The 26,344-nt window shown below is 34.4% G+C and overlaps 1 protein-coding gene across 2 annotated transcripts; it reads right to left on the minus strand.

The window, feature by feature from the left end:
* Positions 1-312: 312 nt before the first annotated feature.
* Positions 313-25,931, minus strand: LOC117783992. 2 transcript variants are annotated; one of them, XM_034621590.1, is made up of 9 exons: positions 25,651-25,931; positions 16,987-17,838; positions 8,307-8,470; positions 7,109-7,466; positions 5,549-5,741; positions 5,239-5,470; positions 3,314-4,207; positions 2,258-2,397; positions 313-2,188 (listed from the first exon to the last, which is right to left on the minus strand). In XM_034621590.1, exons 2-9 carry the CDS (start codon positions 17,823-17,825, stop codon positions 2,003-2,005), a joined length of 3,006 nt encoding a protein of 1,001 aa, XP_034477481.1. In that variant the 5' UTR covers positions 17,826-17,838; positions 25,651-25,931; the 3' UTR covers positions 313-2,002. The 2 variants fall into 2 exon arrangements, with proteins under 2 accessions (XP_034477481.1, XP_034477472.1); XM_034621581.1 differs by having other exon boundaries at positions 2,258-2,400.
* Between the last annotated feature and the right edge of the window lie 413 nt (positions 25,932-26,344).

The raw sequence follows: 26,344 nt of genomic DNA on the forward strand, positions 1-26,344 counted from the left end.
AAAAATCTTCAAGAATTTACGCCAAATTAACCTTCCGGTTCCTTTATTGTATGTTGTATTATTTGTATTTAATTCCCAAGAATTACTTATTGTTGACTGGTGATAGTCGTCGTTAATTACAAAAAAAAAATAAATATGACCCCAATTTGTTGTTGTATTATTTGTATTTAATTCCCAAGAATTACTTTTTGTTGACTGCTGATAGTCGTCGTTAATTACAAAAAAAAAATAAATATGACCCCAGTTTGCAAGCATAGAATTCCCCTGAAGTTTGTAAATTTAATTGAACACGGTATATATATGTATTTTTTATTATTTTATTTTATTTGTTTTAGTAGCGGTTAACAAATACAAGTATTACCGTATTTCAGATAGTTAACTTGCCTTGCCCTAAAAGTGTTCACACGTGTCCGAAACATTTATTGGATCTACTTATATATGTATATAGTTATATAGTATCATACACACAAGCATGTGTTTTTAGTGTTTATATATCGTAATATAAATATATATTATATATATACACTAAAAATACATATATTTTATACATAGGTACTCAAGTTTATTTCACTATTCAATTAGTCTAATAGTAATTTGAAAATAATAAAAAAGGTTGAAAAAAAACAAACAAAATAAAAATATTTAAAAAAAACAAATGCATAACAAACATTTAACAATTATGTTTTTTGTATCTCTCTTACTTTTGTTTACATCAAATTCAATTCACTTTATTTAGTTAATATATCGTAGTTACATATGTTGCTGTAAATTGTACTTGGCGCTTGTTTTATTGTTGCCCTGAGTTTAACAACAATTCGCATTCATATTTTGGTATTGAGTGTTTTTGCGCTCTAAAAAGTATGTATACATGTATATTCCATATTGTAGCATTAACATTTATTCACCTATTCACATAACAAATTGTGGGATATGGGATTGTGGACGGGGGGAGTGTTGGGAGAAGGGTCATTTATGCTAGTTCTCTTAGAGCGTAAGACATTCAAAACATTTATGCAATATATGTATGTATGTATATCAACATATTTAAAATGTTGTATCTAACGTAAAACGTAAATGTTCATCAACTATCCCATTTAAATGATACCGATTTAAGTTATATATATATATTTAATTTAGTTATAGGCTCACATAATTCTAACATTAATAGTAACAGTCTTTTATCACGTTTAGTTTGTATGGTAATATAATGCATAAAACATTCGCACCCCTGTCAATGCCTCATAGTCAAAGACAGTGTCCTATGTACATCTGTATTTATACGTCTATATAAATATGCACATACATATGTACATATACATATACATATGTATGTACACATATATTTATGTGTGGTACGTAGGTATGTATAATAATCTAATAATTATAATTGTTTTGTAATTTGTTGTTTTGTGTGTATGTGCGTGACTATAAATTTTTATGAATTAACAAACACTTTGCACTATATAATTAACTATAACTATTAACTATATATGTAGGTATGTGTGTATGCATATAGTGCTCACTACATACGAATAACATATGTAAAAAAAAAGGAAAAGAATATTTATATATGTAGTTGTAATAAAGAAATTACATAAACAGCCGCTGGGCGAGTCCACGACCCCATCTAAAGTAGTTTTGTTGCATGCTCACTCATTAGTTCGATTTGTGTCATAAAAAGGATAAAAGAGTATCATCCTCATCCTCATCCTCATAGTCATCATTATCAATAACATCGCCTATGTAAATAGTTGTAGTAGCACTCTAAAGTAACATCTTAAGTAGTAGCTCAACTCCGATATATCCATCTTAATTTTTCTCGTTTCTTCCCTCTCGCTCTCTCTCTCTCTCTTTGTCGCTTTCTTGCTCTCCAGCTCGTGGCTACAATATGCTTTGCATTCCATTTTGAGCTTATTCTAGCGTTTGCTGTTGGCTGCCACATTTATCACATCAGCTGAAACCCTCTGTTTATACTCTGCCTTAGCTGTATTTCTTGCACCGCTTAGTGTGGCGACATTTGTCCAATTTCGCTGCCGACGCCACCGCAACCACTGCTGCCGACGCCTCCATCTCCTATGGCGTTGCCTTGAGAGTCGGATTCCGACTTGGTTGTGTTGCTCTTGTTTTTTAGCTCCTCGTATTCGCTCTTGATGTCCACGTAGAGTTTACTTTGCTTTTGATGCTCCTCCTGTCACAAAGAATGGGATTTAATTTGAAAAGCTCGTTAACTCGTATCACTGTTCTATACAACACTTACCATGATCTCATCAATCCGCTGATTGGCATCTTGCAGCTCATAGCGATTTAACTGATCGCGCAGCTGTTCTCCTACATTGCGTTGCTGGTTCAAGTTCCTCTTGATCTGCTCCAGCGAACTGCTTAGCACATCTTGAATATCTTCTGGCAATGCAAACATATATATCTTTTTAATGTATTATTTGTACAAGTTTATCGCAATTTCTACTCGCATTCGCATGAAATAACATTTAAGGACTGAGTAAGGACATTTACAGGTTGTAAAACGTATTTGATTGGTTCTGGGACCAAATTTACTTTAAAGAAGATGAACACCTAACAAAGGACTGCATCTAGCTAAGCTAATGAAAGACTAGGATTGACTTTAACTCGCTAAAAATAAAATTTAATTTGAACTCGTGCTGACCTCTGCCAGTGACTAATTAACTTATTTTTTAATGCATTGGTTACTTCAATGGGATTAAAAAAAAAATGCTAATGATACGAAATTTCAGTAGCATTAAAAAAATATAGTGGTAGTACTTATGAAATGCCATTTCACTATCGTTGAAAAAATGTAATGTAATGAAATAAAATTTTAGTAGCATTAAACAAATGCAACGAAAATATAGTAGTATTGAAAAAATGAAATGTTATTTAAATTTTTGCCTTAATGGTCTATAACCTATCAATGCTAATGAAAAAAAGTTGTAATTAAAACTATATAATGGCGAAACAAAAATTTTTAATGCTTAAAAAATTTTAATATATTTAACTTTTATTTCATATCATTAGCACGACTATTTTTCAATGCTGTGAAACTACATTTCCTTAGCACTACTATTTAAAATTCTAGTGAAGTGACATTTCATTGGCAGTAGATTTTTTAATTAACCTTTTTTTAATGATAATGCAATTGTAATGATAATGCTTTAAGGCACCTTTCCTTTGCTTTCCCAAAAACTACAATATGTTGTACAAAAATTATTAGATTACCAATATCTTATTGCCCATATGTTTATTTGTATTTATATTTATAATTAAATCTAATTTGATTATTGTGCTGTCTTCTGCTCACCTGTATTGGACATGAAGCGTCGCTTGGCCAACTTCACATCATCCTGGACATTTTGGGCGGCGCTGTTGGTGCGTTTCAGGTTAATGGAGCTGCTGCTCATCATCTGACATGTCTCGGGCGTAAGGGGGCCCTGACAATAGTCGCAGTCCATATCTCCGGCATCGAAACAACTGCAGCTATCCAACATGGTGACTGTTGACTTGGTGTCTGGAGATTTGACAGCAGTGGCTGAATGCATGCCTCGGAGATGCTTTGCAGCGGTTACGTTGACCACGCTGACACTCTTGGATATCGATGACTTGACCGATGCCGTTTCGGGTGGAACCAGTGCCAGTGGCGGTGTTTTGGCATTGCTCATACCATGGCCAGCGCTGAGTCGCGCTTGGGACATTGGACTCTCCAAGTATGTGTTTTGTGTATGGGATTGATGATGATGCTGCTGCTGATGTTGCTCATGATCTTGCGATTGGTGTTCGTTCATCTGGCGATACGATAACTGGCCTATAGAAGCGATGCTTGCTAAACTATCCTCGATCTCATTATCATCGTCATCATGGTCATCGTGCCGAAAGGTGATTTTGTTGCTGGGATGCAAATTATGTATCAGACAGAGGACAGCCTTTTCCAGCTGGGCGGGATTCTCCGAGGCGGGCACATCGATTGTTGATTGCGGTATATGCGTGTTGATAATCACTGAGAATTTCTTTTTCATTTCCTGAACGCGCCGCTTGCCCTCTTCATCGTCCAGGAGCGTATTGACACACACAAACGAGTGCACCTTGTTCGTCTCCTTGTCGATCTCCAGAAATCCTTTGGACTGCAGGTAAATGATGTTGCCATTACGCGTGAACAGGCGATAGGTGGACTCGCCATATGAGCTGTTGCAGTCATACACTGGAAATAACCGCAGACAATTAGTGAACACTCAGTAGGGATTTCTGAAACTGATTTAGATTTATGTTTGACTTCGTCAATCAGCTTTTTACATATGCTCCACACAGAAGAAAATTATGTCAGCTATATGATTAGGTAGTCTGATTTTAGTCAAATTTGTTCAGGAAGTTCAGGAAAATCTCAAGAAACAACTTAAATGTTCTTACTTTACCATAATTTGTGACCCATCGCTCTTAAGGCTATATAGTGGACCGATTAAATCAAATTTGGTCAGAATGTATAAGACCACAACTCTTAACTCTTAAAACAAAATAGTTTTTACACTAAAAGTTGCTTTTCGATTTATCATTCCCAAGAAAGCTATTTTATTTAGCAGTTGTAATGCCTGCAGCCTAACTATTCTAGTTTGCATAGAAACAGACGGACCGGAATATATTAATACAGCTCAGAGTCCTGAATTATACTATATACACTTTAAGGAGGTGATTTTTGATAAAAGCGATCATTCTAGGGCCACAAACAATGTTTTTTTTTATATATGTACTTCTCATATACGTTCTACCACTTAGCAAATAACATATAGAGAACTCATCCTATACAACTAAAAGTGTCGCACAAAATGCAAAACATTGAGTCCACTCGTGAAATTTACTATGGACATGAAGAAAAAGGACCGTTCTTTTGTTACATGGGATGAGTTCTCTATGGGTTATTTGATTAGTGGTTCTACTTTATGTTTTCCATTTTATCAAAATCTGCGGTGTTCCAGGAATATAAACCAACCGAAAACGCATACATTGTTGGTTGGCTTACATTTCTGGAACACTCCCGAATATTTAGTTTGTCAAAAATATCTATTTCTGCCTTGACAATTTCCACGACTTGTAGGCGACCAACAAAGTCCACACGCCGACGTGTGGCAACCTCAATCAAAAAAAGGTCTCGTTCTGTCCACTGATTTAGGTTTGCGTTAACGTAACCTAATCGGTTTCAGGAATGCCCCTATGGCTTACAGCAGGAGAATCACTCACTTTGACGCAGGGCAACAATTACCCAACGGACATCATCATTGTGCATGAAGGTGAAGGGATTCAGGTTGCGCACCTCGTCCGTCATGTAACCGGCAACGATACCGATACGTTGGTCGCAATCGATGATTCGCCCATCGATTAAATGTCTTGTGCGGTACTCCAATGTGTTGGCATCGAATAGACGATTCACGATCTTTGGCGGCCTAATGATGCGTGCACACGCTGTCAGCACCTAAAGCAATGAACAGGTTGGTGGTAAGTGGCATTTATTGTCAATGTCAATGTCAATGAAGAATGTTGTTGCACTCACAATATCATTGCCACTAATTGTGTGCAACGGAATAGCATCGTCACGTCCACGGGTGCGTCGTATCAGTTGCAGGCTGGAGCTAAACGTGTTGGAGCGTGCACCTCGAGGAGCCTCATCGCTTCGCCGAAAGCAGCCGTCGATCTTCACCACCTCGTAGGCTGTGGGCTCTGAGCGAGGACCAGCGCGCGCCAATCTATAATCGAAAGAGAGAGGGAGAGAGAGAGAGAGAGCCATAAGTAGAGTTGCCAATTACGTCCTATATCGGACTATCGATAAAGTGTTTACTAGCAGAGTGCCCATCACAAATGCTCGCTTTTTCAATTACTCCATTTACAAAATTTGATAAGACCCGAAAGTTCAGTTAATGATGAAATTATTAATAATTTATAATTATAATTTCACCATGGTCAGGTTTATCTCCGTTTAATTTTTCCCGTCGGCTTTCGGTATTTTTGAATTATTGAAACAATGTTTTCGATAAACAGCTGATATGAATAATAAACGTGAGCGCGAAATTCAAATTTGAAAACGCATCTATGTTTGTAGGGGAAATAAAGCTGATAAAACACTCCATCTCATTACTTAAAAATTTAATTTGAATATTTTAATTAGACTACAACAAAGTTTTTTTTACATATTTCATTGTGGGAAGTAGAGTTGTATCGAATCGTTCGGACCAAGATCTATTGAAATAATCCCTGAAGTGAACAAACGAGCTAAATCCCTGATTGTAGATAATTTAGTTCAGTGAGTAGATCCTAAAACAAATCGTTCAGTGAATAGATCTCAAAACAAATCTTTCAGTAAATAGATCTCAAAACAAATAGTTCAGTGAATAGATCGCAAAACAGTTCGTTCAGGGAATAGATCCCAAAACAGTTCGTTAAGTGAATAGACCCCAATACATTTCCTTGGCTGATTCGAATCCCATTAAATCTCTCTAGAGACACTGTTGCTAAAATTTGGATTAAATAAAAATCAATTTATGGCTTTAGATTTAAATTTTTTTTTTTTATTTTTCATTAAATAATTATGAAATTCATAATTTTATCAAAAATCAGTAAATTGTTTGATAACAGATATATAAAATTAATTTTACGTCGAAGGCCATTGCAGCTTGTACGCCGTAACCTATATTAGGCATAATATTTTATATTGTATCTAATTATAAAAAATTAAAAAATAAAAAAGGTATCAAAATTAAAGCCTAAATCAAATTCTGTTTCATATGGTAATTTGATATAAATAAATAGGAATTTCCTTAAAACCCATATCAATACCATGGTAAGACCACAACGTCCCTCAAACCAACTCAGTTGAGATCTATTCACTGAACAAGCTATATGGGATCTATTCACTGAGCGAACAAACTGTATGAAAGATTAGTTCGTTCGTCACAAATTGAGCAACTGAACTAAATCCTTCAATTGAACTAAGATGAACAACTCTAGTGGGAAGCTATCGGGCTTTGATAGTTTATCAATTTGGCAGCACTGTATATCGATAGTTGTTAACGATATAACGGACAGTGATGCAGTCGAAGTCACAGTTACCACTTACCGCACACGAAAACTGCGCTTATCATCACGCAACTTGCGATCAATGTATTCCTCCTCGGATTTACTCCTCTGGCGCGGTTCACCATCGCCATCTGTTGGTTCTGCATGCGCATCGAAGAGATTCTCGAGCTCGGTGGGTATGAGCTGTTGCTTGAGCATTTCGTGGTCCTCAGGATGTGTGATGTGCAATATGCTCTGGCCGTACAGGTCCGTCTGACAGTGGCCCAGATGTTGTTCGATGCTTGACGATATTAACAGTATTTGGCCATGACAAGTAAGCGTGAGAAAAAAGCTATCCAGCATACTCATCAGCGTGTCTGTTATTTGGGGATGATGTTCATGCAGCATCTTGCCAAACACTGTTGTCAAAATTTAAGAAATGTAAATATAAACATTAGGACCAGTCTATTTGTTCGAGTAAGAAAAACGGTGAAAAGTGTCCACCAGAATCGGGAACTACGATGAATTGTAAGAATATTTCATTAAGAAATTACATATGGGTATAAAATAAATTCCTAGCCCCGTTGAGAAGCATAACGATTTGAAAACATTTTGGTATCTAAAACAAACGGACAGAATATGCAACTGGGGTGGTCTTTTACATCTTTACCAAATCGATCCACCAATTGGTCAAAAATCACGCTTTAAAATGGAAAACTTCTATGTTTTTTTTTAGATTAATATAATCTGACAAAATATGAATTTGAGTAAGTCCATAAAATAAAAGTAGGCGTGGGACGAAAAAGGGCGTAATTAATGGTCAAAAGCAAACGGGCCATAAAATATACAGATCAGAAAAAATAGTAGTTAAACGGCCAAAAAAAAAAACAAAATGCACAAAATAACAGGGAAAAAGTTAATTTTGCAGTGAAATTTCCAAATTCAGTTCAAAAGAACTAGTTGAGATCCCAAACCAATAAGTACATCTAAATGCACGATTACCCTTGAAGTAATCAAATTTAAATAATTAAAATAAAAAAATTTTACAAGTTGGAAACTTGAAGGACTACCCATTATTATAATTTCCGATTTTATAATTTGGGAAACATATTAATATGACACCGTCAAAAAAATAAATAATAGTATGTTTTAGGTACACATTAAATTAATACATTGCCAATTTGTATTTTATATTCCAAGATAGATATCTGCATATATGCATCACGACCATAAAAGGGTTAAGTATATGTTACACTTACCATATTTGAGCCGTAGCCCGTGTGCAGCAAATCGCAGCACCGCCGTCTTGTCAACACGCCGGGGCGACTCTGCCACATGCGGCACCATTGTGGATAACTCCTGTATAGAGCCATTCAGCTTATCGCGACGATTCTTCTCTGCCCGGTTACGGGCCTCGCGACCGCTGCAAAAGACAACAGGAAATTCAGGGATTAGTCAGTGCACATTACGAAATACGAGTAGTACGTGCAGTACACTCGTAAATAGGGCAGCAAATACATATGAGTAGACGGGGTGTACAGGCAGGAGCTGTTATTGCGGTTGTTTACCCGTAAACAGGCGCATGACATGACATTCTATCACACATACATATACATGTACATTAGGGTGGAGTGAATTTCACGTTTCTTTTATTTTCGAAAACGCTGTATCATCAATGGATGATTCGATATATAGTAAAAGTAATATCTGTAAAAAAAAAAAATCAATTTTCCTGGGATGGCGCATCGACGATCAATTTTGAGAAATCAGTAAAAACTCAAAATATCCATCATAACTGTGATTAAGTCCCAAAAGATAATGATATTTTTTGACAGGTACTCATATCCCCCAATTTTATGACCGTTACTTGCGCCTACTATAGTGCCAGGCCATTTCACAACCTTTTCAGAACCATATTAAATTAATCAACCTAAAAAATTAATTTGAGAATTTGGCAAATATAACGTGCCTTCTTCTTAAGAAAATAACATGCCCGTCTCAAATGTAACGGATTTTTACCAGTTAGGGCTAATTAAGAAAAATAATATTTATTTTTGAAATACACGTAATTATCCTTTGGGATTAAATCACAGTTATGTGGGATTTTTTGATTTTTTGACCGATTTCCCAAAATAGATCGTCGATGCGCCACCTCAGGATGATATTGCTTATTAATCGTATCATCCATTGATGATACAGCGTTTTGGAAAATAAAAACAAAGTCATTTTCACTCCACACTAATGTACATGAATACAAACATTTTCACAGTCATGAGTATGTATGCGAGATTGCATGCAGAGAAATATGGGAATGACAAACAGCTCAATAGCTGTCAATAATTATCAGCTTAAACGGGCTTCGATGTTGGCGTCGACGTCGACGTCGACTTCAACGCTGACGCCGACAGCGACTTCGGCTACTTGGTTAGTGATCTAACCTATTGCCACATTTTCAAGGGCTAAATTAGTTAATTTGATCAAAAAATGAGCCAAAAAATAGCCAAATAATGAGCAAACAAACTAAATTCAGGTTCATTGTGCTTTTCATATTTTTCGGGTTTTCAATGCCTCCAATATTCGTTATTTCAATATCCCAAAATAAAGCAATGTAATTTTTAAACACTATAGGTCTTCAACTGACATACATATAGGCCAAATGTGATTTAAAAATAAAGGAGTTGAGGAAGCAGTTGAGAAAGCAGTTGACTAATCGTTCCTGCTACTTAAAATAAAAGAGTCAAATAATAATATCAGACCATACCTTTTTGAGGTTTTAAATGATACTGCATTTTTAAAATACGATAAGATAGAAAATTTGTTTGCTCGACTTTTGGGCTGCCACTTGTAAGGAATATGTTAATGCTCTTCTTCGCAGGATTACTCTTTTCTCATCCTGGCGCCTTCCGTTTCCCTGTGATAGCATCAGACTTCTCATTTTTGAGATTTTTTGCCATTCACTATTTACCGTAATGTATATGTTTATAAATCGATTGAATAACTGAAATTGATTATGGAACACTTTTGCAAATAGATAGTATACTATGTAGATACAATGAATAGCTTTCCAACAACTTAAGTATACATTGAAAAACCGGCCCTAAAAGTTGTTGCTGTCGTCGTTATACTTTCTGCCTTAGAAAAGCACAACCGCATTTTATAAGTGCATATTTATAAAAATAAATATAAAAGTCTTGCTTTAAAATAGCTAACATGGCAACACTGGATTCAAGTGCAAAACTGAAGCCAAACATGGCGCCAACTTCCTTTGGCTCTCATGCCTTCGTCGCCCCCGCTCTTGAAGCACAGTTACATATAGATACTTGTCAATTGCTCATTGAGAGCTTGTTCTCTTTCTCTCATTTCGCTAACAAGTGAGCAGCAACTTGTTCATTCTCTCTGTAACCCAGTCAATCTATTTTTTTTCTCTATGCTTGTTCGGTTCCCAGGGGGCGTATGAGTAATTCATACGGAAATATGAGAATCTTACGTTCGATTAGCAATGGCTGCCACTTTGCTGTTGTTTTTCTTGTTGTCGTTGTTGCTTCTGCTATTATTTGTGTTGTTATTGCTACTGTTGTTGTTTTGTTATTCCTATCCCCGTTCACTGATGTAATTCATTTTAAAACGCAATTGAAAAAGAAAAAAAAAACAATTAATAATATATGTATGTAAGTTCGCAATATAGTACACACAAAACGGTTATAGGCAGCAACAACGGAAGCCCGACAGCAAGTGCAAAACGAAAGAAGCAGCAAAAGCACCAGAAACAACAACAACAACAGCAATACAAAAGCAACGCAAGCAGCAATATCAAATACATGCAAAAATGAAAAGGTGCAAAATCTATATACATACATATGTTTGTATGTATCTAACTATGTAAAGTATTTACTTAAGTGCAGCCACTCACGCACACACAAACATACCCACACAGAGAGAGAAATAGCAATAACAACACACGCTTACGAACTGCAGCTAACTAAATGTAATTCCATACCCTACACTAAGGTATAATAAATTGGGTATCCTCGGTGATAATTCCACTGTTATAGTATATAGTAATATTGATTTAATTCATTAAATGATTGACAGATATATTCATTAGCTGTATGAAAATAAAAAGCTTTTAAAAATCGGTCGTGACGTTTTTGAGTAATGATAAAAAATGCAAGCTCACCCCTTTAAAAAAAAAGGTTAAACCAAAATTTTACCATCGAATATACTTTTAATTTTTTATCATCTGAAGATTGTTTTTTTCCCAGCAATAAATTGTTGATAAATATGTGATAAAAAATATTTAAAATAAGACAGAATAAATTGTCAGTTCTGTTGTGTCTCGGATTTACTATTAATAATTCAACAATGTATACGTCGCCATCTCAATCAATACTACTGAATCTTTCAGCACAATTGCCATGATATTATTAACTTATTATTACTGAGCAAGATCCGTATTACTGAATACGAATTGTTTTTAAAGTTACATACTAAATACATACTAACGCTACTAATTGCATAATGAACAATAAAAGAGGCAAATTGCTAAGAAAATAATTGTATAAGACCTCTCATGTCACTTAAACTTAGGGCCATAAGTATACAAATTTTATTCAGGGCTGATCAACATGAGGGGTGGACACGCGAGTTGGTGTCGAACCGTGATGAAGATGTGCTAGAACTTTGAGCTTTTAATTTGGTTCAACCCCATATATAGTATAAACCATATCTCGATTGCTGTCAAAATATTTTGTAATAAAAAAGTATCGCATTTGAACAAAATTCAACTTATTTAAATACATATGTACATCATATATTCCACAAACTCAAGGGACCGCTTGGAAGGAGATTAAAGTAAAATCAAAAAACGTTCAAAGGACTATTCAGGAAAAGCCCTTGTGACTGTCTCGAGGACTTAAAATCTTTGATAAACTAGATTTCCCAGAATAAATAAAGAGATTTAAATTTAGCAAGGAAGCTTGGTTGTCAATATTTTTTTTGTGACATTGCAAAAGTCTTGCAGGGGTATTTGTTCAGTGATTTATATCAAGAAACTTGGAAAACGATTGGGGTAATGTAAATGTACTGTGATAAAGGTGTTGATTCAATAATATACAAAGGGGCGTACCCTCAGTAATTAAAAAGAAGAAACCTATCAATGTATATATATATAAATAGAAGCAGCTAATGCTTGAAGTAAGGGGGTGAGGTGGGTATCCGGTTGAATTGTGGTTTACTTTATATACATAACATATTATGATGGTGCTGCCCTTGAGACGTTCACTTTGTTTCCAATGGGCCATATTAAGTGGTCAGACGAGGAAGTGCAAGGTCTTGACGCCACTCGACGCGCCAACTTTGTAGCTGATTGTGAGTTGGGTCTCTATCAATATATACTGTATATGTACATATGTATGTGTATGTGTGTCTGTATGTGTTTCTGTGTGTGTGTATGTGTATCTGTGTATGTGTTGGGCATTTGTTTATTTAACATGTTGCATTTGCACTTCCCTAGTCTGCGTCTCTCACTGACTGTCACTCCCTCACTTTTTTTGTTTTCCCTGCCGCTATTCCCGAGTATTTGCATTTTGCTTTTTGCTGTGTTTCATTCGCTCGATTGCGTTCTCGTCTATTTGTTCATTTGTTTTGAATGTGCAACAATGTAACGGGTAATGGGTAACGGGTAACGGTGAAGTGTGCGATAGGCGGCACCGACGTCGATTACTGTACTTGCAATCACTTTGCTCTCTATTGCTCTCTTTCCCTCTATCGCAAATGTGACCTTGATGCAGTGCAGAAATGAATGCAACAAACGGATTTGATGAGCAAAAAGGCAAGCGCGTAAACATCTAATCAGCTAGCTCGACTACAAAATACCCTGTATTGTAATAAAGAATGCAAATAAATTTGGTTCGAATCGGTCAACTATATTGTATAGCTGCCATAGATGAATTGATCGATAATTAAGGATAAATTAATTTCAAATTGTTGTTGTTTCTAAAAATATCACTGCGGAAGGCAGTTCGCGCTAGTGACGAAAGCATCACGAAGGGTGCGAAAGGCGACTGACAATATATGGAGCTAATTTGGAAAATTTGCTATGACTGTCCGATCAGATCGAAAGGTATATACCGATTGAAAGGTTCAGTTCTAAGTTACAAAATGGCATACTAAAACTTTTTCTGACTCACCTGGGTCAAGAGATACGGGGGTGTAAGTGGGAGGGGAAAAAATTCAATGATTGCAGCTAATGGGGATGTTGGGGCCTTTTGGTTAAATTTTTTATTTTTTTTGTAAAAATTCTGCTTAAAAATACGCGTCGATTGATACCTCGATCACCCAAATCCGATAGCTGGTTCAAAAGATAAATAAAATTGAAAATTTTAGTGGACTTCTCAAAATGAAATGAAAAGTCAGTTTGTTTGTTTGTCTGTTTGTATCAAAGCGCTAAAAAAGCTTAGATGTATTGATGGGGATTTATTCCATTTCGAAAATCTAGAAATGTTTGTTCTACGACTTTTTAAAAAAACCGCTAGTTTAGCAGGAAAACGCAAAATCACGCTAAAAATGAAACCTCAACAGTTTTCGAACAATAGAAGCTACAGATATGTTCTTTATATCATTGGAAAGGTGTACGTACCTTTAAACTTTTTTTAAAGCACTCAGGTAACATTTTACAGGTGAAATAAAGTTTTTTAGCTTACATATTGGCTATTTCTAACAAAACGGCTCTTAAATTTGAGTATGTTGTAGTACGTAAAATTTTGCGTTTATTGGTGTTTGAAACATAAATTTTTGCTGAGGGGTTTGGAAGATATTACCTGTTAACTTTTTTCTATCGTTCGAAAATTACGTTTTAGTACGAAAAACTTTTTGGTTTTATAAGATATCTCAACCAAACTGATACAATGTGCATTTAATTTGGTTATATATATCCTGACCAAAGTTGGTTCAAATCGAACCACTATATCACATGGCTGTCATTGGGTCAAAATTACGTTTTAGTATTGAAAACTTTTTTGTTTAATAAAATTTTTTAACCAAATTAATAGAATATGCATTTAAGTTAGTTTTATACATCCTGACCGAAGTTGGTTCATGTCGGAACTATCTATACCTGTCATAGGACCAATCCGGCGAAAATCAAGTTCTAATGTGAAAAACTTTTTTAAAAAACTTAACCAAACTAATACAATATGCACTTAACTTGGTTTTATATATCCTGATCAAAGTTGGTTCAAATCGGACCACTATATCATATAGCTGTCATAGGACCGATCGGTCCAATATTAAGTCTTAGTATGAAAAACTTTTTTGTTTTATAAGATATGGTAGTCAAACTAATTTTTATTGAAAATTTTTATATTAAACTGAATTTTGTTCGTCAGAATTGGATATCAGAAATCTTGGGGCTAGAAATTGCTTTTGTCACTTTGATCTTAATCAAACTCGCAGATTATGAATTCTGCCTTATACATCCGGACCGAATCATATAGCTGTCATTGAAACAATTAGTCAGATGTTTTCACCAAGAAACCGTAGTTCTGAAATCAACTCCTAGTCCCCGCTTTTTGAGTTGAAAAACGTGTTTTTTTTATATTTTTAGTATGAATTATTATCATATTCTTAAAACATAATTTTCTTCCTAGCAAGGACTAAAAACGAAAAAATTTTCAACTTAAAAAGAGGGGATAGGAATTGATTTATGAACTATGGATTTCTATAGACCCCACGCAGATCAAGTTTATTTAAAATTTAAGCCAAATCGCGAAAAACCACCATATCCACTGTTTTTAATATTTTTTTAATAATACAGTTTTTATGGTAAATAACGTTATATATAATCTATAACGGCATTAAAAGCTAACCAAAGTTATTATTTCAATACAATCACCTAAAAGTATGCAGTAGTTATTATTAGGCAGTAATTTCTTTAAATTACTTTTATAAATATTGAAATAAGTGACGGGTATCCTGTCGTCCGGATCTCGACTATAGCCTTTACCACTTGTTTTATATAAAGCTGGAGTTTAAAACAGCGGAAATTTGGCGGATGTCACAGCATTTGTCAGCGGGTGTCATTTGGGCTGGTTTTGCCAAACTAAAACTGTTATCTTAAATTAAATTCTTTTAAAAGCAATAACTATTTTTCTTAAATAAATTATTAAGGCTTTAAAATTCAATGAAAGTTGAACAACAATAAAGAAAAGAATAAATTTTTGTTGCATTAAATTTAACCAAGACTTGAACGAAAACCTTGGGTTCAAATGTTTTGTAAAACCGGTACGCGAAGCGAACCGGAATCTCGCTCTATGGTTCGAACCATCAAACTGAACCTTGCAGCCTGGATTTTTAATATACCAGATATATGCGATACATATACGAGTACGGGGTTAAAGGGTTAAATTCACGACGTATAGTATTACATTGCGATAAACTTGAATTGTCTAATTGTATAGTATAATCAGGTTTCAATTTCAGCGTCTGGTGTCGGCGATTTAAGACTTACGGCCTAGAACAACAAAGCTTTTGTTAATCATCTACAGTGTTGTATAGATTTTCAATGCAATCGAATTTCCGAAAATTGCAATTTGATTCGTTAATCAAAAACAATGTGGATTTTTATCAAATTCTTCCTTTTGCCTATATAAGTCAATAAAAAAAAAATTGAATAATATTTTCTGAACTTGTCAAAAGGCAATCCAAAAAGCATATAATTCTTTTAATTGTACAACCTAAAAAGTTTGATAATTTTTAATGGATGTTGGATTTTCTATATTAATAACAAATTAAGCAATATTTACTTTACAGATTTGGAAAAATTAATTTGCACAAAAAGAAAACAAGGGACAACTATTAGTTTTTTTTTTTTTTTTCTATGTTTAATTCTTGCGATTATCATTAGTGTAAAAGGATAGTTTAAAAAATGTACAAATGCCATTGATATGATATGATACATACACGTAAGTGTCTCATATACAAAAAAAAAATCAAATAAAATATGTTAAGCTCTTCATTAAGATTGGATTAATTAAAGTTGTACAAAAATCGCAACTACTTTGAGTGATAAAGAAATAAGTGATAAGTACTGATACAATTTATATCAACGATTGTTGTTATGTACTCGTAGTTATTATGAAAATGTCAAGCAAATATTATGATGACACACTTGGTGGCAAACGTAAGTGATACACCCAATTAATTTGTCTATTGCGTGGTATTTATAAATAAGGAAATCAATTCAGTATTCCGTATTGCGTATCGTTTCTTCTGTTTACGGTGTGCCAATCAAATTGGCAGTGTTCTGTCTTGTTTGCTGTTCTCCCTTATTGTTGTTATTTTTCTTGCTGTTTTTGTTGTTGGCCTATTGAGTTAGTGGCCATTGGTTTGTGATGTTTTGGTATTGTGGGAGTGACCCAATGCACGCGTGCCATAAATTTCAGTTGACGATAACAAGAATAAAGCAACAACAATAATAATAATAACAACAACAAATGCAGTTCCTAAGTGCAGTAGGAGATTTATAGAATGGTATAGGGCGGTGTATAGTCAATGACCAACTGGGCAAATTGTTGTCTCGCCATTGAAAGACGAAAATAAATATGAAAAACTTGAAAAACAACGTTGATAAAAATACAAAAATAATCGCGGCGTAAGCCACGGGGGGAATTTTGGTAAATTAGGTGGGTGGTTGAGCAATTCACAAAGTGGTGCTAGATGAGTGTATAATTCTTGGCGACGTCAACAGGCCAATCAGGGCCAACAGACGCACAGCGGGTGCATTTATCCAGCTGGCCAACAAAATGTGGCCAAATTAGACGCACGGGTCACAAAGCAGATCAGCAGGGAGTTGGAGAGACAAGGAGATTAGGGATTCGGGATTCGGGGTTAAAGTGGTGATTGCTTTCGCCGGTTTTATTTGCGGTTATTTTTTGGACTTACCTATTCGAGAGCTGAAACATTTCCATCATCGTCTCTGGCGTATGCGGATGATGCGATAGCAAATGCGAATGCTGGTGATGCTGATGTTGATGCGGATGTTGATGCTGATGATGCAGTTGCGCATGTGGATGGCCATACGCATACGCAACTGCACCTGGTTGCATATTGAAGCCACCATAGCGCTGATAGGCGTGGCTATTGGCGGCATTGCTATACGGCGCATTTGGATGCCACATGTTTGGATAGAAACTAGTTGTTGACGGCGGCGGCGGCGGTAGCGACAGCGTCTGGGAATGTAAATAGGCGGCATGGAGTTGCCCACTGCCACCGACAACACCACCACCACCACCACCACCAACACTGGTACTGGTACTGTTACTGGTGCTGCTGGTGCCGGGACTGAGGCTACCAAGACCGCTAGAAGAACTCGGTCCTGTTGCCGGCGATGGATAATTGTATTGAAAACTCGAGCTGGATGGCGGGCGCAGCATTATATCGCTATTGGAGGGCGTTGGTGAATGATAATAACTATTGGCGGCACTGCTTCCGGCCCCATAATCCGAATCCGCATAGCTATCATCCAAATCCAAGTCGTTGTCTCCTTGTTGGGGCTCCGGCCCAAGCTCCAGCTCTGTATCATTTTCCGGTGACCAAGCGGACGTAAAACGACGCTGCTCCTGCTGCTGCTGATCAACATCTGGCGGCTGCGGATCATCAAAGTAGGGAATGTCTGTTTTGAGATCATCACAGTCCGCCGTTGCCGAATCGCTGGACTGACTGGAGCTCGTCCTGGTCGCTGCTTTTGCCGGTCGCTTGGGGTAGGCGTCAAGGGCGCTCATATTGACCAGGGGGCTGAATTGAAAATTGATAGAAAATAAAATAATTAATAATTGGCATAACTCAAGAAATTGGTCAATAACAACACAATCAAAAGCGACTACAAACTAATTTGATTTGTCAAATTTGTTGTTCATCGATTTCATTTATTATGTATTTGAGATGTATCTTTTATAGTTTTACTATACAAAACAATTTATTTTTAATTTTTTTATATCAGTGTATTATTTGATTTTATTATTATTATTATTGTTGTTGTTGTCGTTGTTGTTGTTGTTGTTGTTGTTGCCTGCCATGTTTAGTACATAAATTGTTATTTTTTATTATTTTCTTTAGGCAAACTAAATTCTTTTTGTATCTTATTATTATATTCGTATGTCGGTTCTCTTTGTAAGTCTATTTTCGCGCAAGGTTCTCAATTCAAAATAGATTGAGAAATTAGAATGTTCGAGTCGGGCATGCGCAACTAGTAAATACCCTCAATCAAGTTGCTCGACCCCGATCGAGGAAGTCTCTTTTGTAAATATTCACTCTTAATGGTATCGCTTTTAAATGCAAGTCTGCTTATGGGCAATTTTCCAGAAATGTCAGCCGCAGCCAAAAACTTAAAATTGATCAAAAACTCACATCTTGTGAAATTTTCTTTCAGAAACATTTTTAAGTTACTTGCCTAAACATTTTACACATTAATTAGTTCATTAGTTTGACCGACTGCATCTTTTTTGCCAAAAGTTGACTTCTTAAATGGAGTGTTTGTATTATAATGGTTTTTTAACGATATCTTTCTTTTAGGAACAAAAATTTAATGAAAATGCAAAGAAAACACTTAAGTTCTAGTAATAAAGCTTCTTAATGATTTAAAAAATTAAATATAATTCAAACGAAGTAAACAAAAAACTTAAAAAAAATGACGGCACAAATTGTCGCGTTAAATACTTAATATTTTTCAATCAAATAAAAGACAAAATTAAGATGCATCAATGCACAACATTTTAAAACTAGTCGCATACAAATATTCCCTCAGGTTTCGCCGAAATCAGCGTTTGAGCTGTTCGCCGTGAGAACGACTTTTGTTTTGAGTCGCATGCGAATGCCTTGGTTTTTTGTTATTTTCCTAAAATCGAATCATTGACCAAAATCAACCTTAACGCCAATTATAGTGCTAATCAATAGCTGTATGTTTTTCCTTTTGACAACATTCAAAAATGTTTTGGCATATGTTTTTTTCGCTTTGAATGCGTACGAATGTCGCATTCGACATGAGAGAATTGCCCATATTTAACCATGACTGAGTACAGGGTATTTTTAATTCGCGACTATTTTGACTAGAGCCCTCGAGCTGACTTTTGTTGTTGTTGTGGTATTTGCAGATTTTATGATTAGGCTCGTAAAATTCTAGGAACGATAAACGCTTTCTAAATTTTGTGTGGTGAGAAGGGAAATGGGAGGGTCGGAATGTCGTTTATTTGTCAGAGACATACATACTATATTTACTCATTCCTATATACTCATAGTATAAGACACACATAACATAAGCAAGTGCTGCCTATAAATAATACCAATACTACACATACACATACTAAACATACATACGTATATCCAGATGATGTCTTTGAACTATATTTATATTTACTTTTCTTTGCCCATTTCATTTGTCGCGTTGTTGTCTTTTTAATTTCTTTAATTTAATATTTTTATATTTCTCGGATTGAAATGGAAATTGAAATTGATAAGCGAAATCCATGGAAATTCCCGCTCAAAAATATTTAATTGACAAATTGCTAAACAGATCGCATATCATACTTTATTGATGGCGGGTCAATCACCGTAAGCCAACAAGTTTTCATTTGTTTCATGAGACGCAGTTTTTGTTTTTTTTATTATTTACATATATGTATGTTTGTACAAATTTAGTATTTTTGTGATATGTTAAGCTTAAAAGCAAACAACGTATAAATACTAAATGGACAGAATGGAAAATTCTTTCATTAAAACAAATGAGAGCGGAGCCAAAGCAACTCCCCAACTCCCCGAGCAGACAACACGAACTTCGTCAGAGATATAACGTACAGTATACGGTTATTTCCAAGTGACTTTGGTTAATATAAAATGCCAACCCGCAATAAGAAACAATAATATGTAGTATAATTGTACTAAGCACCTTATTATTACTTAACATAACAAATCTACAGCAATAACAACTCTGATTCGTAGCTATCATTACGGAGTGGATAGTTACTTAAACAAACCTTTCAAGACTCAAGTTTCACGCACTTCAGCAAAGTAAACAAAACACATCATAACCAACAAATACTCAACATGAAATTTTATTTTCAAGTGCATTTCATGACACCCTATAATATTGAATATATGATTATTTTTTTATAATTTAACGGGTAAGTTTAATTTGCCGTCCATTCCTTATGATGTTAAAAACACATTTATGATAACTTCACCGTGTTTATCTCTTTATTTGATTTAATTAATTTTACCTTTGGCTTGGCAGGATGGGAAACGAACCCAGTTTTTCGAGCTGTCAAAGTTCTATTTGTGGCAGTATATTTTGAATTTATACCGATTCAGAAAATAGGATTGTTTATGAATATGATTTGTTGCTCGTTGAAAATAAATTTTATAAAAAACAAGTATAGGAGGCAAAACAATTTAGTGAGTTGCCGTTTTTTTTTTATCTTCCAAAAAAAGCCTCTTTACTAGAAATAAATCTAGAGGCGAAAGTCATTCCATACCCCAAATTTTCTGATATATTTTGTGACGAACAATATTAAATTAAATATATAAATTTAAAACAAAAATAAGTAAACTAACAAAAAAATTACATTCTGCACCATGCGCAAAAAGGTTGAGCTTCTTATTACAGAAGCATAAATATTAGTTTTTACGCAGTGCCGAATGTAATTTTTTTTTTAAATTAATTTATTTTTGTTTAAAATTTATATATTAAATTGAATAGTGCTCGTCATAAAACTTTATATCAGATATTTTGGGACATGAAATGACTTTCTTCACTAGACTTGTACCTCGAAAAGAGGTTGTTTTTTTTTTGAAGATATAAGACATTTTTGAATTGATACTTTGACATTGACATTGATACTTTGAAAGAAGGTTTTAAATATGCTAACTCCAAATTTAAAAACAATTCACAATTACATTATAGCAGAATTCCATTTTCTCAGGCAGTTAGAAGCGTTTCGGCACGCCGAAGCTTCATTAAATTTTTGACGGATTGTTCTAATGACAGCTATATGTTATAGTCAGCCGATTTGCATAAAGACTAACTTTAATGCATATTCTGTCAGATTGAGATACCTCAAAATATAAAAAAGTTTTTCATATTAAACGTGGTTTTCGACCGAGCGTTCCTATAGTAGCTATATGATATAGTGACCCGATTTAAACCAAATTTGGTTAGGATGTATACAACTGACTTAAATGCATTATCGTTAAGAGTGGTTGAGATAACTAAAAAAAAAAAAAGGTTTTCATACTAAGACGTGATTTTTTGCCGATCGTTCTTATTAAAGCTATATGATAAGTGAACCGATTTGAACCAAATTTGTTTACGATGTTTAAGAACAGCTTAAATGCATTATCTGTCAGATTAGTTGGGATATCTCAAAAAATAAAAAGTTTTTTCTTACAACAACGTGATTTTGGTCAGGATGTATAAGTCCGACTAAAATGCATTATCTGTCAGATTGTTTTAGATATCTCAAAAAACAAAAAAGGTTCTCGTACTAAAACGTGATTTTCGACCGATCGAGAAATTTATATGTTCAGTTAACAGGATATATCTTCCAAACCCCTCAGCAAAAATGTATGTATTACAAGCGAAGCTTTATGTATTATCGATTTATCGTTTTCCCGCTAATCTAGCGGTATTTTCAAAAAGCCGTAGAACAAACATTCCTAGATTTTCGAAAAGGAATAAATCCCCATCATTACATCTAAGGTTTTTTGGCACTTAAATGCAAACAAACAAACTGACTTTTCATTTCATTTTGAAGTCTACTAAAAATTTCAAATTTCATTAATTATCTTTTGAACTAGTTGCCGGATTTGGTTGATCGAGGTATCAGCCGACGCGTATTTTTGATAAGTATTTTTGAAAAACAAAAAATTCTACCAAAAGGCCCCAACGACCCCATTAGCGGTAATCATATCTCATAAAACAGTTGAGTTAGCCAAAGTTATAGTATGCCATTTTGTAAGTTATGACTTCACCTTTTGATCGGTATATAACTCGATCTGATCGGATAGTCGTAGAAAATTTTCAAATTAGCTGTATATATTGCTAGTAGCCTTTCACATCCTTCGTGCTGCTTTCGTCAACTGTCGTCCGCAATGATCAAAATCTATTTATTTAATTGGATAATGTTAGAAAATCATTGAATCAAATTAGTTGAAAATCGCTTGCGCTAAAATCGATTCATCGATGCTTCGATATTTACATCAAAATATAATCGTATAAAAATCTGACAAATTCTTTAAATATTGTGCAAAATTATATATAAGGGTACTTCATATTCCGCATGGTGTATTAGTTTTTCTTGCTTCTGATGATGCATTATCATATTCGCATTTTCAGTTTCTGACTTTCTGTATTTTAAACTGCCCCTTGTAATTGTTTTTAAGTGCTAAATAAATAAAAGCTGTGACGGAAATAACAACAAAAATCATTTGAATAGATACCCTTTTCCCAGATTTGAAATACCCTAACAAACTTGTTTTTCTCGGCAATTTAATTCTTGGGAATCAGAAATCATTTTTTATAAGTGAATGAAATAAAATCTTTATGGGCTGTAGTTATTCGCATTTATAAACACAAAAGTTATATTATATAAGAGATTATTTACCGAAGTTCGTAGTTGGCGCCACCTATTGTATACAATTTGCATATAATATAATATATAATAAGGTATCTAATAGTTAAGTCATATTCCTTACGCAATTTAATTTGACATTGCAAAAAAAGGGTTCGATTTTTCTTGGATATTTTATGAGCCTTTCAATGTCAAACCGTTAAAAAAAATTTATTTATTTTAATTTTCAACCTAGTCGTATTATAAGTCACCACACTTCTTCAAGAGACGCTTCCACAATTTTAACCCCTTCAAAAATTATTCGCCGTCCGGGTCCTTAAATGGTTGATTTCGAAGGTAATAGCCATCTCATTTGATGAAAATTTCTGTCCATCAAGCGCAACTTTAGGTTTAGGATGTGAAAAGACGTCACGGTCTGAGTATTCAGTCTGTACTACGATATCAGACACGCTAACGAAGGAGATAGATCGTATTTTTTGAAATTTTTTTCAAAATTCGCAAACACGTTCCCTTCCAAACTCTTTCAAAACTAAATTAAGAGTCCGAATAGGCTGAAATTTGGACAGTGCACATCTTTTTTTGTGGATCCAAAGTCAGCTGATAGTAATCATGCTTTTGAAATTTTTCGCCAGATGTTTGGTAACTTTTAAAAGCTAATAAATAATCACGACAATTAAAATTTTAAATAAGTTTAATATGGAAAAATTGTGACATCTAAAATAAATATTTGCTGCACATACGTAAATATATATGTGTTGTGTTGTTGTTGTTCACTGTTATTGTTACTACATATTTTTTTTTTTAGCAAAAATCTAACCAAAGAAGTTGTGTTCCCTGGACTATTGCTTTTGTAAAGATGAACTAATGATGACAAGTTATTTGCTAAAGTCCAAGGTCTATAATGTAATTATTATTGGGTTCTTCACAGGAAATATATGTAACTATTATATGTAAATGTTAAAATAAAAATCATGATGTAACAAAAATAAAAATCTGTTTCAGTCCCATAGGTATAATACCAAGTACAAACCTATTTAAAATAAGTAAACGACAGAAGAAATTTTTTAATTGTTTTGCACAAATTTTTATTTGATTATAATTAATAATTATTAAATAACTATTATATGTAAATGTTAAAATAAAAATCATGATGTAACAAAAATAAAAATCTGTTTCAGTCCCTTAGGTATAATACCAAGTACAAACCTATTTAAAATAAGTAAACGACAGAAGAAATTTTTTAATTGTTTTGCACAAATTTTTATTTGATTATAATTAATAATTATTAAATAAAAAAAACATTGCATACAACATATAGTAAACTGAACAAACTGAACACTTTTGTATTCCACTTTTTCGTTTTGCTCTTCAAAACAGCATTTTTTGTTGAGAGTTTGTTCAAAGTGTTTTTCTAAATTGTTTCTGTTAAGAAAATTTGTAATTTTGCTCAAAACAAAACATATGACAAATAACACATGCTCTCCGAAAAAAGTGTTCGGTGCAGAGAAGCGATTATCGAGTTTGAGTAAAACATGAAATCGATGCAAGAAAAATAAGATTTCTAATAAAAGTACGAGTGTATTTTGTGATAACATTTGCGTTTTCAAATTAAAAAAATATTTTTTTTTTAAACTCGATATTAACCGATTAAATGCTCAAATAACCGCATCACTTTTTGCGCCTTGATGCAAAATCAAAGGTGGTTGAGCTATTTTTATAGATTGATTATGGCATCAAGCTATATCTTATAGTTCGTCGCAATTGTTTTCTAATAAGCACTTTGGTTCCAGCAGAGTGTCTTCTTTCAAAGGCGGGTTCTATTGGCACTGAAAAGAGGAACAGGATGACCACCACAACTACTGTCCCTCAAATCCCTATTTAATAAATACAAATTTAACGCTTTTGTGCTTTTTTAAGTATTTTTTAATTATTGTTAATATCAAATGCATTGCACATTTCAATGTAATAATATAAAAAAAATTCAAAATAGATGCAAATTTAGAAAAATCATTTGATTAATCGACTATGGTAATTTTTTCTCGATTAATAACGATTAATATTCGCTCGGCTTAAATTAATCGTATGATTCATTAATCGATTAATGCATTTTTTTCGACATCCCCAAGAGTCGATCTTAACTTTTCCTGTTTTGACGTGAGAAAAAGAGTTTTAGATCAGTTGATTCCTTTTTGTCCGGAGCTCTGCCCATAGTGAATTCGCTCAGCTCAAAATCTGTCATTAAAAAAACTCAGATATTTTCGAACGGCTGTTTTTAAAAGCAATTATTTTACAAATCTTAATAGAGACTACCCCCCCCCCCCCTTCGCATAAAGCTGCCTACGCTCTTGCATTCATGCACACATACATATGCATATTGCAATTGTAATCTTCAAACGCGTGAATACAGAGATTTTACATGGAATTGCTTTAATAAGCTGTTGGAACGTCGTCAATGCCTTTTGCTTAGTAATCTCGCCTTGCATCTCTCCCGCTCGCTTGGTCTTGTTTTATCATTTTGTTGGCAGATAAGTAACAGTAACCATGGCGATCCAATCCATGCGCCCACCCACTACTACTTGTTGTTTTTGCTGTTGTTATTGTTCTTGTTGTTTGAGGCTTAACTCTGACTCTGAGTGGCATCAAAATGACAGCAGCTTTACACTCACGCACAAAAGTGCGAATCGACGGTGCAAGAGAGAGAGAGACAGCAAAAGAGAGAGCAAGAGAGAGAGAGAGAGCGGCAAGCGGACAGGTGGGCAATCGGGTGTAGGTAGCATAAGATATTAAATATTTATGTACATATGTATGTAGTTTAGGAGCTGGCGCAACAAAAGTTGCTACAAGGGCATACCTGCAATTTACTAACTATCACACATACATACATACATATGTACATTGTACATGTGTATGTGCACATAAACTTACATTTTGTATGTACTATACATTATATCAAACAAAAACATAAAATAAAATCAATTTCACTTACATGTTTTGCGCTGTTTCTTATTTTGCTGCATGAAGTGCGCGTCGCCTTGTTGTTATTGTTGCTGTTATTTGAAGCTTTTACAGCTGCTAAGCTTTGACTTTGACTTTGACTGTGACTGAGGCAGAGAGAGAGATTGGCGGCTCTCACTCACCGCAACATAGACGACGACACTCGCTCTTTCTTTGCTTTGCTTCCTTTGTTTGTCTGTTGCTGTTGCTCACGCCGCAAATTTGTTTGTTTATTTCTTTTGCGTTGCTTCTCTTGTTGTTGTTCTCTTGCTCTTGCTCCTGTGGGTGGCGTTTGGGCCGCGTCGCTGCTTATACATAAGTTGACACTGTTTACTTCGGTGTTGTTTGTGCTTACATTTACAGTGAGTTAGGGTTTCCTATTTGTTGTAGTTGTTTTTTTGTACTTTACTTCTGTTGTTTTTATAATTATTATTGTTGCTGTTGTTGTTGTCGATGGCGGTACGTACATATGTATATATGTATGTATGTTAAAGTGAATTTATGTATTGTATGCACATATCAAAAAAAATTTGTAAGCTTTTCATTTTTTGTATATATTGTACACTTTCCCATAGAAATGCATTCAGTATTTTCAGAATTTCATTGTTTTGTTTTATCTTTTTTTGTGTGTTTTTGGTATTTATTTGGTTGGTTTTTGTTTGCTGTTTTTGTTGCTTCTTTTAGTG

Source organism: Drosophila innubila, chromosome X (genome assembly GCF_004354385.1).
Source record: "Drosophila innubila isolate TH190305 chromosome X, UK_Dinn_1.0, whole genome shotgun sequence".
Classification (NCBI taxonomy): Eukaryota; Metazoa; Arthropoda; class Insecta; order Diptera; family Drosophilidae; genus Drosophila; species Drosophila innubila.

Coding starts and splice junctions, on each gene's coding strand:
- LOC117783992 (XM_034621581.1), bottom strand. CDS start 17,825: ATGAGCGCCCTTGACGCCTACCCCAAGCGACCGGCAAAAGCAGCGACC. Junction 5,742..7,108: donor AAGCGCAGTTTTCGTGTGCG/GTAAGTGGTAAC, acceptor TTTCGATTATAG/ATTGGCGCGCGCTGGTCCTC. Junction 4,208..5,238: donor AATTGTTGCCCTGCGTCAAA/GTGAGTGATTCT, acceptor GGTTATTTCCAG/TGTATGACTGCAACAGCTCA.